At 38.9% G+C, this 15,714-nt stretch overlaps 2 protein-coding genes across 3 annotated transcripts in view; both read right to left on the bottom strand.

Moving 5' to 3' along the window:
- cercam (cerebral endothelial cell adhesion molecule) overlaps window positions 1-3,481 on the bottom strand; it is a 26,566-nt gene extending 23,085 nt beyond the window's left edge. Inside the window, exon 1 of the mRNA XM_088435094.1 lies at window positions 3,324-3,481. The gene's annotated coding sequence lies outside the window, so the exon portion shown is untranslated. The remainder of the gene's footprint in view (window positions 1-3,323) is intronic.
- urm1 (ubiquitin related modifier 1) lies at window positions 3,345-15,714 on the bottom strand. 2 transcript variants are annotated; one of them, XM_088435095.1, is made up of 6 exons: window positions 15,658-15,714; window positions 14,808-14,878; window positions 8,719-8,800; window positions 7,223-7,271; window positions 4,767-4,982; window positions 3,345-3,494 (listed from the first exon to the last, which is right to left on the bottom strand). In XM_088435095.1, the coding sequence occupies exons 1-5, from the start codon at window positions 15,690-15,692 to the stop codon at window positions 4,785-4,787; spliced, it is 435 nt and encodes a 144-aa protein (XP_088291221.1). In that variant the 5' UTR covers window positions 15,693-15,714; the 3' UTR covers window positions 3,345-3,494; window positions 4,767-4,784. The 2 variants fall into 2 exon arrangements, with proteins under 2 accessions (XP_088291221.1, XP_088291222.1); XM_088435096.1 differs by lacking the exons at window positions 3,345-3,494; window positions 4,767-4,982 and adding an exon at window positions 6,312-6,741.

Below are 15,714 nucleotides of genomic sequence, written 5' to 3'. Positions count from 1 at the left end.
TGAGACACTTTATTAGGTACACCTGCACCTTCTATAAAACACTTATTACAGACATCATAATGCTAAGTGTATTGTGTATACGTATGTAAATAATCGAACATAAGCCTGGTTTTGTCAAAACACATCGCATCCTTCATATATCCATCCATCTATCCACCTATTCGTCCAGTTTCTACAGTCGCTTATTCTCACCGGGGTCACATGCTTGCTGGTGCCTATCCCAGCTGACTTCAGGCAGTAGGTGGAGGACACCCTGACATGGTTGCCATCCAATTGCAGGGCACACAGACACCAACATAAAATTTACACATCTCATCATACCGAAGGACAATTTAGTGTGTCCAATACACCTGCCATGCATGTTTTTGGGGTGGGGGAGGTAGCCGGATTGGCTGGAGAGAACCCACGCAGGCTTGGGGAGAACATGCAATCCAAACCTAACACATACAGTAAACCGTGACAAAAATGTGTGTATATGTATATAAGTGACAGCACTAGTATACACACATACAGTGTATATATGAGTGACAGCACTGGTATAAATTTAAATATTTGTATTCATACAGCACTTGGATTATAACAAATTACTTGTCTTCATTGGAGATATCCATCACAAAAGAAATGGCACATTTACACGATTCACAAGTTCATTCAAAATAAGTAAAAAGCTTAAATTCTTAGAATTTTTTTTTTTTACTACTTATTCCTCAAAAAAGTTATCACTCAACTTTTTTGACATGCACATATATATATATTTTTTTACATACAGTAGAACTCCTCTTCTACAACAAAATTACGTTTGCAGCCAGAATTTTTTCACAACAGGGGACTTTTCACTAAAGCAAATCTATGTCTTGGACAGAAAAATAAAAAATGTGCTGTGCAATCTACAATCTGACTGAAGTTAAAAACAAAACCATCAAGCATTCATTTTCATACTTATATTAATTTCTTGCATAATGTCTTTCACTTTGCTTCATCCATCTTCCATCTTTATTATTTTTATCCTGTCTTCAAGTGTTAATCTTGGTTTAAGCGTGGCTCCATGCATCAAAATGGCGTTATTTCGGGAACCACGTCCCTCCGCATGAGGTCCATGCAGGCCAGATTTTCTGCAACATGTATCTTCTGGAATTTCTTCACAAGTGCAAAAAATGGCGGATGAACTATTGGTTATGGAAGTTCGCTGGTACAAACACCTTTATGAGTTGCCTGAAAAGGACTACCGTGACCTAAATACCGTAAACAACCCCTGACAAGCGCCACATTAGGGAGAATTGAGGACTCCGTTAAAAAAAACAAGGATTTAGATCGTTTGAATCTAATGGTATTTTTAAATTATCCAAAAAAAAGCCCTATTCATTCTTAAAAAAACAGATTCCCACTATCCTCCCTTCAAAAATTCTAAACGTTCAGCTCTTTCAATTCATCTTGGAGGTGATCTTTAACATGGAAATTTCCCCACAAAAAAAAATCACATTCATTGCAAAATAATTTCTTAATCGTTTTCGATCTTTCAGTATGTTCCATTCCATTCCATTCAACATTTTAGGCTTTGCATGCAAAAGAAAATTTCTGATATGACCCTTTTTTAAACGTTTTTTTATTCAGTAAACACGTATTTTTCAGTTATCCAGTACTTTTGTTTAACACTTCGCCATCACTCTTTGAGGAAATGCTTTGTAAAACGCAATACATTTGAACTATCATTTGTTATAAAGTGTTACAATAATATTACATATTTTAGGAATAAATCGTCTACGTCTGTTTTAGTGAACATTTAGTGAACAAGATACACTCATGTATTTGAGTGGTGGACCACGAGAGCCGATTCTAAACTTGGAATAACTTTTCTTTAGCCAAATAAAGTGACCAAACTCTTAGGAAGACGTCTCGGCGCGCGTGGCGCACTGCTGCACAAAAATAAACACATTGTCAAATTCTCTGACAGCTGCGCACGTGGCGCAATCAGCCATATAGTCAAAGTTGCTCGATTTGACAACACGTCTTCTGTCACCTCCCATAATGCACTTCTTCTTTAGCCAACAAGGAGCCCTGCTCAGTACACAAATCTCTTCTTTTCTCTGCAGAATGGCTGCACATGGCGCTTGAAGGCACCACTTTATGTGGCAAGTGCCTGGCTGCAAGAGGCACACTGACACGTCATGCAGTGCGGGCCGCGGAGCTAACAGTGTCACGATTGTAATCTGTTTCTTCAAAATACGAATAAAAGAGGATGCGCAAAGAGAGAGGGAGAAGAGAAAACGGTGGTTGTGTCTTTAAGAGGGGCTGCTGGTTTCTCATCGCAGCTGTTGGCTGGCGCGCGCGCGCGCGTGCGTGCGTGTGTGTGACACAGAGGACAGCCGAGATTCATGACTTAAGCAGTACAATGGACATTTATCACCCCGTGGTGTTATTCAAATTCAGTACCAAGCGAGGAGGCTCTCCGCGCTCCTCCCTGCGCCTTGCGTCGTTTTTTTTTTACCCCTTCTCTCTCCCCCACTCTCTCTCCCCCTCTCTCTCGTATTGTTGAGGCAAGAAAAAGGCAGCGGGGCACACGGACACGCACCCAGTCACTGCTCGACACCCACGAGGGAAGGATGGCGTGGAAAGGAGAAAAAAGGGGGGAAAAGCACCTGCAAGGACGAAGCTGCACCTTTTTCATTTTTCTGGGCTACAATCGAACGCATCTATGCACGAGGGGACACTTGAACGCAGCAGGGAAGTGAACCAAGGACGCGCTCAAAAAGGGAGAGCTAAGAAGGTTTCATTTTTGATGACGTTTTGGGGTTACAATCCCGAAGATAACAGCAGCACGTATTCCCATTTCAACCCGGGGAAAGGATTTTTTTCACCCTCTTTTTATCTGCCTTCTTTCAATGGGAAAGCCTAGCTTTGTGCGTCTGGAAGTGAACCAATGACAGGTGCACAAATGGCGTCCTCTAAATGGACATTAGAAATCATTTGGAAGAAATGTGCACATTTGAATGTAAATGCATACTCGTTTATGAGGTCGAATTGTGTGTTTTTGTTTTTATTATTTTGGATTGAAGTGAGAAATTTTTATTCGGAAGCTGTTCTAGAGACATGGACTGACTTGAGGTTAACTTAAAAACAAGTTCGGGAAAAGTCTATTGGCTGATGTTGATATGTTTTGGGGTTGTAATGGGAGAAAACATGTTGAGTTTCCTGGCCTGGGGGTTGCAGTGTGAGTGAGTGAGGGGTGGTTAGCTGGGAAATCACTAATAATGTATTATGGCAAATCTGTGGGGGGGTAAAAACAACTAGCATAAATGCTATTTTAAGCATGTCTTTTTAGTTACCTTTTCCTGTGAGGACAAGTGGGGTCTTTTAGCGGCTGATTGTCCAAACGCAATTCTTGAGTCCACTCCAGTACGACCACCAAGAATTGTGTATGGACATCTGTTGCTGCAGACTCGTATTCATCACGTCACGTCACGTCATCCCGAGGCCTCTCTTTTTCTTTAGTGTCACTGCAGGTAAGGAATTGAAAAAGAAAAAGGGGGGGGGGGGGGGGTATTTCTATTAGTTTGGACACAGGTCTCGTGATGCGTTCAGGGGAAACGTCGTGGGCCGCCCCCGATTGGTATTTACACTTTGTCGAACATCTAATCAAGGCTGTTTGCTTTAAATGGCAAATATCGAGCGGGGAAGCGTCGAAGTATCGACTTTGGTTTGGCAAATAGTAGAAAAGCAGTAAGTTGAGTGCTGACAGGCCGCCCTGCGAGTAACAGTATGACGCACATTTAACAACAGAAGCGCCCCCCCCCCCCCCACAAACCTAACCACCACCCTGCAAAATAAAATCATTAAAAAAAAAAGACCGACATGGCAATACAACCCACTTAACAAAGGAAGGCCACATTTGCCTCTCACACACTATAATTGCAATTCACAGGGCATAATTTATTGAATTGTATTAAACGATGCGGTTTACACAGGGGAAAGGCCTGACGATACACGATTTTAACAGTAGCATTTTTTATGTATTTACCCTTGTTCATAAATTTGGGATTACCCTCTATTTGTTTCCCTCCTGTGAAAAATACATTTTTGTCACTCAAATAATGGCAACTGGGAAAAAAAAATAAAATGCTATATGTCTTGTTAGAATATTTCGAATTTTGTTCATCTGGAGCACACGCACGCACCCGCGCGCGCACATACACACGCAAACACACAATTATAGATTGCACTTTATTTTAGAATTTGATTCCATTGTGAATTACATTTTTGGGAGAAGAAAAACAAGTGCACAAATACACTTATTTTTTACGTGATTTTAAAACCTTTGCAAATGAGTAAAATGTATTATTTGTTTGTAATGTTTTATGAGCGTAAGTAAAATGTGTTGCTTTATGCGCACACACACAAACACAGAAAAGCAATCGGGTACTGAGATTGATTTTTTCCCTGCATGACCAAAATTAAAACGACACTGGTAAAAATATATAAAGGGTTAGGTATTAAGAACCCACAACTGCTCATAGATGGGCAGAAAATAGATGCCTGCCAATCCTTCACGTTAAATTCGAATGAAGAAACAAGTCACTATTTTTGCAATCCTCAACTGTTTAAGAAATTAGGTAAACTATACAGGAAATTAACCCCCTCCCCTCTTTGAAAACCAAACAAATCATCTTTGTAAAGGTCTAATTGTAAAAGTATCTCCTTTTAGTCTTCATGCAGTGAGGCCCTCGCATACTCATTAGCATTTCCTTTCCAGCTTATTCTCAGACGCTTACCCGTTGCAAAATGGGACTTTACAGGCAAGATGGGGAGGGGAGGGGGCAGGAGCCTCTTTTGGGTCGCCAGGGGCGCTCGTAGCAGAGGGCAAGCCCGAGGCAACACCTCGACCTCCCGCAGTGATACTGGAACACACACACGCGCGCGCACACGCAAACACACACACACGTGTTCTGGATGGCTCCGCAGCAGGCCTCGGCAGGCTTAAAATGTCCCTGAAGTGATGATAAAAATAGATACGTCAAAAATAATGGCATATAAAATTGACAAAGAAAAAAACGTGAATAAAAGTCACAAAAATAGTTCCTAAACAAATGTGTTTTTTTTTACACACACACAAAAAACTGCGTTTGGCAATCGAATTTCTTAATGGTTCTTTTACACATTCACACAAATAAAAACACGAATATGCCATAAATGTTTTTTTATTTATTGAAATGAATGGTACAATTTTAATACTTTTGATATCAGAAAAATGAATAGTTATAGTCAGTCATGAAAGAGAACGTGAACAAAAAAAAAGGGAGGGGGCTGTTGGAAGTCCCATGAGGTTCCTAAAAAAATGTTACATTGAACAAATTGGGACGAAATTGATTTCATTCATTTATATTATTGTGCTGATGTAAGATTTTAAATTGAGACAATATTGCTGCGGTAAATAACGAGGGTAAAAAATAGTTATAGTCCGTGTTTAAAATAAAATATAAATGAAGGGTCTCGCGTGAAAATGAGAAGAAAAAAAAAAAAAACGAGCAAAGCAAGTACTATAATAAAAAAGCTACGCAGTGTCAGCACATACACATGGACTGGGATACTACCAAACACAATGAGGTTCAATTCGAATGAAGAAAAATGTTTGCTTATATGGAGCTGGTTTTGTTCTCATTTAGTCACACTTATGGCAGTAAAACAAGAAAACAAGACTAAAGGTAATTAAAAAAACCGAATACAGCGAAGGGCCTACAAAATCTCATTGTGACGCATGATGTGTTTGTATGGAGTTGGGTTTGTGATGATTAAAATGGTACGATTTTGGGAGAAAAAAGTCATTTTTTATGTCGCGTTTGATTTTATATTGGGGTGAACTGGTCTCAATAACTGATGATACGCTTTTGTATGGAAAATTTAAATGTCTCCCTTCTGAAAAAAACAAAAATTATGGGGGTAAACAGCATATTTATGGGATTTTTGCAGAAAGGGCATCCTTGTGATTTCAGTAATATTTTTTCCAGCTAGTTGACAAGTCATAATGCTATATACCTTATATGAAAAGAATATACTATTTAAAAAAAAAAGGTACAATGGGATGCTTTTAAATAGATTTTTTAATTGGTAAACGACCCCTTTTTGATAATAGCAAAAGCAATATATATAATATATAAATGGCATATAAAAAACGTTTAAATCTACTTTTAAAAACAATGAAAAAGATAAAAAAACAATTGCAAATTGCAGCGTTAGGATGTGAGGTTTTTGCATGGAGATGGGACTCAATTTAATTGGTAATGGCACACTTGTGATAACAGAAACAACACTCCCAAGTGTTATGGCTTTAAAATTCATTTTAATTGTGCAGTTAATAAATAGCAAAATGTTTTTAAAAAGCAAGGGACAAGTGTAATGGATGTGAGGGCAGTTTTGTATGGCAACAAGACTGCTGTGTCCACCATCACCACCTGCAAAGAACCTTCTGCCGTTTCATTCATGTTCAGTTCATATTTTAAAAAAAAAACATCTTCCAATTGGAGCAAGATTCCTATCTGAGAGCTTTGTAGCCAAATGGGATCTGATCTGGCTCCTGAGGTCCATTCATCACTTGGAGGTCTGATCCGTCGTCATCCAATGGGGTTCAGCTTTGTTGGGATGTAACTGAGGGAAGCATGGTGTACTGTGCATGTGTGTATTCTATCCTCCATGCAGAGTGGAAATAAACACTACGTTGTCTTTCTCTTGGAGGCGGTAGTCTAGCTCGCCCTGGAGGCCCCACAACACAACATAGGAAAATATCCTTGTGTCAATACAAACACTGAAGCCTTTAAGATGAGCTTGTGCGCACACGGAGTGTCTGTGTGTGTGTGTGTCTACAAGGTCAAGCATCAAATGTGGACGACCAATAGGGGTCACAATAAAAGCCTTCCGCCAGTGTACAGATTAGCCTTCACATTCATCTTGACACGCATGCATACTGTGAGAAGCCATGCGTGGCACAAAATGGAGGCAGTGGGCCCCACCGGCTCCTCAACAACTACCAGATTAATTCATACTTTATTATGAATATTTGCAGGTTAAAAAGTACAATCTTAAATAAATAAATACAAATAAAAGATCCCCTGAAGTTGTATTTGTTTTTGACCTTGTGGCAGAGCCACATATGGCCCACTGGCCGTAGCTTGTTCCACTCTGGTCTGTGAAATAACCAGATGTGCGTAAAAGCTGCAAATATGGCAAGGCTCACCATTAGCTCCCAGTCTGAGTCGTTGATCAGCACAAGGATCCCTGGTCTCCTATAAAAGAATGGGTTGAGGAGGTAATAAAACGTACAGGTAAACCAGGGGAATTATGATACTGTATAATAAGTGCAAAAGCTCTTCTGCACAATAGAAATAGAAATACAAAATGGAAAATCTTGTTGTGCATGAAAAGAAAAGGTAAAATTAAAATGATTGAAATTTTACATTTGTCCACATTATCTTATAATTATTTTTTTTATCTCAGAAACTTTCTTAGTGGTATTTTAAGACAGGATTTAATTTTTCTGCTTTTCATTGGGGTATGTGCATGAAAAAATTGAAAATTAGCTTATTATTTTTAAGATATTTTTGATAATATTTTATGAATATACGCTAAAAAAATAGTGATTGAATAATATTCTCCATTATTCATATTTTATGAATAGGTGTAATAAAGAATGTGTAAATGCTAAAAAGTTTTTACAAAAATCACATTGTTTTGATTTTACAATGTGAACGAGATGGTTCATCTCAATGGTTTATCCTCTCAAATATGACTGTATTTTATATATATTTGTTTTATTTTCTTTTTTGAATTGGCACAAGTAGATGAGGAAAAAAAGCGAAGAAATGACAATATTAGATAAATACAAAAGAAAGACCCACCCACAGGGGCACCCCAGGACCCCCTTTCGCTTTGTATGTGGTCTGCTTTTTGCAATGCAAGCAAGAAACACAAATGAGTAAAGTGGAACCTCCAAAGTTGAACACAATCTGCTAAGTGACGCTGTTTGGTTTCTAGTTGTTATAATTTTGATATTTTTCCCCCAATTTCATTACATATACATATATACATATATATATACATATATATATACACATATATATATATATATATATACACATATATATATATATATATATATATATTATAAAAATAGAGAAATACATATTCTATACACAGTCGTGCAATTATACTTTTTTTTTTCCTCTGTGAGGACTTGATGGCTCAGAGTTACCTGTCATTCTCTTTTCCCATTCTTTTTCTTAGATGAGGGTAAATATAGAGATGATGAAGGAAATCAAAATGTCACTTGAAATTAATGGAGAGCCAGGAGCGCCACACATCCTGATGAGGGTTTTAAACAAGTGCAGGAGGATGGGGGGAGGTAAACGGCCATGATAGACACATGGCACACACACACACACTACATCTGCGCGTTGTGGCGATTGGCGATTAAAGTACAGAACAATAAAGATTGTAAAATAATAACAGTAGTAAAAACGCCTTGATGAACGACAGTACACAAGCATACACCTAATGGAGCAGGTTTATAGGTGGGCTAGCGCTGTTCCGCGGTCAGGTGATGCTATAAATAGTGATCCGCAAAGACGCTGTAAAAGTCAGGCAAATACGCAGCCAGTGATCTTTAATAATGCTTTTTTTTTTTTTTTAGTAGTTTTTGAGGAACAGCATAGCGACAATATGACGAACACTCACACAGTGTCGCCCTGGACAAAGAGCTCGGGCCGCTCCTTGAGCAGGTTGTGTCGGATCCACACCAGCAGCTGCTTCATGTCCCCTGCAAAAATGGAAAAAAGGGGCAGACAACGAAGGTCAGAGGTGAGAGGTCAAGGTGCGTGCGTTCCAGCCCCCTGGTCGATGTGACGCGACAGGACGGAGGCACCAGGCGGGACATGGCTGCATGTATATGTATGAGTTCATGTGTTGGCGTTGCGGACAAGGGGGAGGGGAAGGCGAACGTCAATGGCCAAGGGTGACATTGATCACCTTGCTCGGACTTGAATAGATGTGGCTTTAGTGGTCCGACAGTGGGGAGATTTCGGCGTCACGGCAGCTAAGTGGACGGCGGCAGCACATGGCCATAACAAAGAAGTACACAGTCGATAATATTCATGTACATATTTACAACAACAGTGATACTAGAAATGAGCAGCTGTGTATATGGCAGCTGTATTTGATAAAGAAATAGTACAGACTTTAATGGAAGAGCTGCAAGCGTCGACCGCAGCATCGTAGGTAGCTCAAACTCTAAATGTACTGTAGGTATAGATAGTTTATATGTAAGTGGTTGAGAATAAAATAATGGCTATACGAACAGTAGTTTGACTACACGTAAAAATACAATACATACCAACAAGAATGTGGACAGCAGCAAGACTATCCAGCAAAAATGCTCAAATATATCTGTAACATTGGTACCATCAGTGATATACCATGTTTTTTTTCTCAGGCCGATATCAGTATGAGCAGCCTTGAGTAGTCACCGATACCAAAATACAGATAATACTAGTACTTTTCATATATAACCCTCTCAAGAATTTAAAAACTATGACAGATATTTTGAAGCCTCACTATATATACACAAATACAGCATTTTTTTAAAATCACAATAAATTAATGTCAATTTAGTATTGTCCTAATCGCTAATGGTATACAGCCACAAGCAGCGGGCCTATACTGGCACCGGCTTCCATTGAGAGAACTTTGAAATAAGGCTGAAATCTGCACTGATACCAATACCTGGTATTGGTAATTGCACATCTTAATTGATACAGAGAAAAATGAATAACAGCTGGAACTGTAACAAAAAACTGCATGAATCATTAGCCCACATGACAAAGTAGAAGTTAAAAGTCTTTGCTTTTTCATTTTTGACTGCATCCTTAATTGTAGATTAACAATGATGACCTTGATATTAGGAAGAAATAGGAAACATATTGATGGATTAAAAAAGGTATTTTAGGGATTTTGATTCTTCCAAATAAGGCCCGTTTTATATGAGCTGTGATAACAGCTTTGGACAAATTGGCAGTGGTTGGTCAGCTTTATGCTATGGAAAATTCTTCATGATCAGGAATGACTTTCATTTTACAGGTGAGCGATGAAGGTGTTTTTTTTAAACATTTGACCGGTACTGTATATAGAGTAACACTGGCAATACTATAGGCAGTGATGGCAACTATCCATGAACAAATAGATATAGGCACCGAAGTGAATGTGAATATGAGCAAGAAGTCTGCAGCGTATATTGTATATAACAAGAAAACTGCAGCTGTCAACAAAGTTTATGTAGATTTGAATAGACACTTTAAATAAAACATTTGCACAGAATCAAATAAAAACTGACAAACATTCAGCAGTGTTGTATGTTAAACCTCTATGGGCAAGCAGTCAATTTATGTGTATTTATACTTTATATGGTCTTTCACTAAATGAGGAAAATATTGTTAAATATGAATCATATCGGTACACAGACGCTTATGTAAGCTTGACCGATTCCCTCGTTAGAGTCAAAGGAGTCCAAGCTTGACGTCACCACATTGGCATTGAAGGAGCATGACCTCGTCTGTGGCGATGCTGACCTTGTCGACAAAGGGCTAAGCTGCACTCAGACCGGGCAACAATGAGCACGTTTAGGGTAAATACAAGTGCCCACACTGCTTGCTAAACACAATCGCTCCATGAATATATTAGCCTTATGTTAAATGTGTGTATGTGCATTTTCTTATTCAAAATTATTACAATAGTGTATAAGCGCATGATCTTTTAGTAAAAATCCCACTGCACAACAAAAATGTTTTTCAATAGAGATGCATCTTCTTAACCATACAAAAGTTTGAATGAATGTTTATCATCAACTGTTACCAGCTCACAACAAAAAATGGAGAAGATGAATTAAAAAAGGGAGAGGAAAAGTAAACAAGTGATGCAAAGGTATGATGAGTTAGTTGTGTTTAAGTTATGAGTGCATCCATGCTGTGATGCAGCAGCCATGAAAGGGCAGAAATCAAAGCCAAATCAAACCATTTTAACATCATGAAAGAAAATTTCTTGTCAGCAAACCACAACATTTTGTTATTTATTTCTGACTTTTTGAAGTATAATTAAAAACAGATATGCAGTAAAATATTGCATAAGTGTAAAAACAGACGGTTGCATGTTAAAAATAAATAAATAAGTAACATTGCGAGAAGAGTGAGGACAAAATGGAGCAAAAACAATTTGCAGTGCTACTTTTCAGGTCAAAGTGTGTGTATGCATGTATATACAGTGTGTGTGTATATATATATATATATATATATATTTATATGTGTGGTCAGCAGGATTTTTGCTACAGCTCAGTAGATTGTGCAGGTGGCCCTCTATTCCAAATGCGCACACACACGATCGCGCACCCGCACACACACACACACATACACACCTGCAGGGCTAAAAACAGAACTAATCAGCAGAAGTCATAACTCCTACATGGTGCCGACCCCTTCTTTTTCTTCACTTTCTCCAGTATCGACTGTATGTGCTTTTCTCCATCATTACCCAGCGCCCCTCATTCTCCATTTTGCTTTTCATTCCCCCCCCCCCCCCGCCCCCCAATAAAACCTGCTCTCCTCCACCTATTCCTGCAAACAGGAAGAAGTGGCCATCATTCAAACAGCGACCGAAAATAGAAACAGCCATCGGGGGCCTTTTAACGGCGTTGGTATTAAAGGCAGCTAGTTAAGATGAAACAAGAAAAAGCAGTCCAATGCACAGTAAATGTATGTTGCATCGCAGTGAACAAAGATGAGCGGAGGTGGACGAACAAGGACGTCGCCATCGTCGCCCGGAATGAGAGCTGATGAAACAAAATGGACATGAGCAGCGAGAAAAGGGGGGAAAGTGCGTCACGTCCTTGCGCTGCATCATGGGAATTCACCGCCGTGTGGGTGCCGGGAAGGAGATGCGACTGACTGAAGGGAGGGAAAAGGCGCCATTTTGACGCAGATTCAAAAGCACCAATACTTTTTTTTCATCTTTTGTGGGCGCCCACTCGCTGCCACTTCTCACCCCCCCTTTTTTTCTGACTTTCTTTGAGCGATCATGATGGTCGTGTGATTGGGGGGGGGGGGGGGGGGGGGGGGGGGACGAGTGATCCATCTTTCGGCTGACGCATAAACGGCGAGACCCCCAGATCATTGGGGGTTTTCACTTTGTGTGTGTGTGTGTGTGTGTGTGTGTGTGTGTGTGTGTATAGGAGAGGAGAGCGGGGGTGGGTCTTTCAGTTGAGGGTCATCAATCACCGGCTGGGGTCACAGAGAAATAAGAAGGATTCAGAAGCAATTATATTTGCCCTAACCCCCCCACCCCTGCAAACCCCACCTTGTCCGCACACACACAACACGATAATTAAAATTAGGCTGGAGCCTGACAGTTGTTTAGTGTAAATGATACATATGTGGTGAACACGGGATGTTAAAATGATTACTTGCGTATACAATAAGAGCTACTAATGCAAGGGATGTATCAAATTCACAAAGATAATATTGCTCAGTTTTGATTAGCATGCCTATAGTTTGGTACTCATTAGGAATATGTTTATTAAGACCAATAAACTTGGTACCCAAAAGTTCTTTAATTTTACAAGATAAATTAGGGAATGCGAAATTCACACAGTGGCAGTAATAATTGGCATATTTATTGGAGTGCATCTATATATAGGTAGTGTATTATGGACACATGCAAGGATACACACGGGTGGTGTGGAGTGGCAGAGTCAGGTCATATCTCCTTTAACATTCCCTTCTCTGGTCAACTTTTGTGTCCTCGTCACCATGGCATCTTCGGCGTCACCACCGCTCATCCTTTGTTTGCTCAAAACCAATACAACATTTCTTTTCAACCTGTGAGGAAACTACCTTTTAGCCTTGATGGTAATGTGCAAGGTCCTGACTTCAGTTGTTAGGGGAATTCCCTCCAGCTGATTTTTTTTTTCTCCTCACCATTTTGTTTTCTTTTTGCAACCAACTCTGATGGATAAAAAATAAAATAAAAGGACTAAGAGGATGAACCCTAATTGCACTCTTGTAAAGCCCCAGAAGCCCTTTGAGCCTCCTTTACTGTCTCTTTTACTGCCTCCGTTCACTCTCAGGCACCACTCATGAGGGACAATAGGAGGAAGAAACAGAGAGCGATATAAGGGGAAGATGGACTTGGGAAATATACATGTGGCGCTTTACAGTTTATATTTGTTTAAGATGACTAACACTGACAGAAAAACGTAAGCTAGTATGCTTACAACCTTGTTAGGATGGGCCTGTAGTTAGCCATTTCATGAGAAACAATCCAGGGTGTACCTAGCCTCATACCCAAAGTCGACTAGATTAGGCTCCATCTCATCCGGGACCAGTCTTGTAATCAAGGGCTTGACATTAACCCCGCCCCAAGCTAGGCAAATGCAAGTGAATCTGAGTCGAAGCTTGTGACACCGCAACTCCAATTAGCCACTTTGGAGGATGAAAGAGATCATTTTTAATCCGTGATCCATACATTACTCTGTAAGCAAGGTTTGGCACACGTGTAGTGAGCATTGTCATTGGTGGAATAAAAAAAAAAATATGTGTGTCACGTAATGTTGTGGCGGTCAGCTGAATGGAGGGGTACCATACAATCTCAAGTCAAATCCAAAAGTTTCCTCAACTCTGCCTCCTCAAAATCAGCGGCGCTCAGCACTGTGTGACCGGCTGTTAGGGTTCTACTGTCTGCAATGCAGTAGTGTGACGATCAAAAAGCCCACAAGTGCATTTCTCATTCAATAAAATGTGTTGCTCATTCCAATAAAGTAAGAGTGCCTTAAACATTTATTAATTCTTTAAAAATATTTACAAGATGTTCTTTGAAGAGTCTAATTTAGGTGGCAATGATCAAGTCAGTATGAGTCTGCCATTGGAAGTGGTGCGATTTTGACTATCAAAATAAGGGCAATGACTGCTGCTGGCTTTACTACAATACAATTAGATTAGATACAGACAGGTTGACAGACGGACAAAGTACAGAGGAATTCCACTAAATTCATATTGTACTATTAATTAATATAATTAATATAAATGTAAGAAATGCCGTATTATATATTTTGTTTAAAAATAAAACAGTTGATATAATATAGAAAAATGGCTATTGACCAAAAAATTAAAATAAAATAAATGTATATATTTTAGAGCTGTAATTTCACTACCGTGATATTTTTGCCCAAGGTTATCATGCCATCATATTCTGATTTTGTCCCATGCCTATTTAGAAATGAGAATATTATTAATAAAAACAAAAATAATTTAGAAAAAGGTGATAAATCACAACAGATTTTTATTCATAAAAGAATTAAATCAGATTTTTTTCTAACTCTATTTATAAATAAATAAGTAAACATGACACAGAAAATTCAAAACAAGTTTTGTTTTTAATTGTAAGTAATTGAAAAGTAAAATAATTGGATTAGTTGATTTTTGAAGCTCTTCAATTAATTTATAATAATTCTAAACTTATGATATGTCTTTTTCTTTTGTCTCCTTCGACACCATTGCAACACAGCGTACATCTGCAAGAAAGGTCCGTGTAGAAAACAGTGGCAAAAACATGGTTCCGACAGGGCTTCTATTTTAGTGGATCTATTTTCCGAGTCGATTCACCTAATTGGTCAACTTTTTTCTTCTCTCTTCCAAATCAATCTAATTGCAACAACAATCTTTGCTTGCCTCACAAAGACAACACACAATAAATATGTTCATTGTGGCATATAGAGGGGTACATACAGGGCTCTGCATGACTTGGAAGAGTGACATGATGTTCCTTCACACCATCAAAAAGAAGTTCTGCTCCTCCCCTAGAAAGAAAACAGAAATCCAAACTCAGTGTCTCTTTTGACGGATAAATTAAACATTGGCAAAAAAATCCCACTTGGAAAGAATGGCTCCATATTACATTAATTTTAATTGATGGCTAAGATTACATATAGGCTTGATGCAAGTGAGTTCATGAAAATTTTCATGTGGAAAAATACTAAACCATGAATCGTATTTTCAATATTGCATTTTAATTACCAAGCGATAACTACAAATATCGATCGATCGTGTATTATTTAAATGATAGCATGAACACCTTCACGCATTATGCAAAATAAATTTGCGCTGAACGTAAAAAAAACAAACAAAAACAGATCCTATCCCTATCGTAATCAAAACAAGTTTCTGGGACAGGCTACTAAAAAGGAGATCGTATATGAGCAACATGGGCAGATTATATGTATCAATCAAACCATTTTTAAATACAGTAGATGGGAGCATAGGCTTCATCAGCCACAGTCACGACAGTATATTAAAAATCACAATGGCTGATACTCGCACGCATATTGAACAATTTAAACACAAGCCAAGCAAGCATACCCCCTAAATATTTCTGACAGAAAGAGGCAGATAGGCGCAGTACGAGGCTACAAACAAAGCTAGCTGCTCCACTGATTTACGACTTCTTAAACTACACAGAAGAGTAACTAAAACAGCAACTACTTAAACAGTCGTATGTTGTCCTATCCCACCACATATCGAAAGCTGGGTCATGTTTGAAGACACGGCGAGCAGTCGCTAAGCTTTTTAAAACACCTACCCAAACTCGAGATGAATAGCTACGGGTGGAGCCATCTTGTCAGCACATGCAGGAAAT

The sequence above is a fragment of the Hippichthys cyanospilos genome, chromosome 15 (genome assembly GCF_059441005.1).
Source record: "Hippichthys cyanospilos isolate Australia breed blue-spotted pipefish chromosome 15, RoL_Hcya_1.0, whole genome shotgun sequence".
NCBI lineage: Eukaryota > Metazoa > Chordata > Actinopteri > Syngnathiformes > Syngnathidae > Hippichthys > Hippichthys cyanospilos.
This window is presented reverse-complemented; position numbering and strand designations above follow the sequence as displayed.

What these genes read in the sequence shown, in the direction of transcription:
- urm1 (XM_088435095.1), bottom strand. Translation starts at nt 15,692, where the DNA reads ATGGCTCCACCCGTAGCTATTCATCTCGAGTTTGG. An exon ending in GCTATTCATCTCGAGTTTGG is followed by an intron (nt 14,879 to 15,657) that starts GTAGGTGTTTTA and finishes TTTTCTTTCTAG; the next exon opens with GGGAGGAGCAGAACTTCTTT. An exon ending in TTTGTCCAGGGCGACACTGT is followed by an intron (nt 7,272 to 8,718) that starts GTGAGTGTTCGT and finishes ATTCTTTTATAG; the next exon opens with GAGACCAGGGATCCTTGTGC.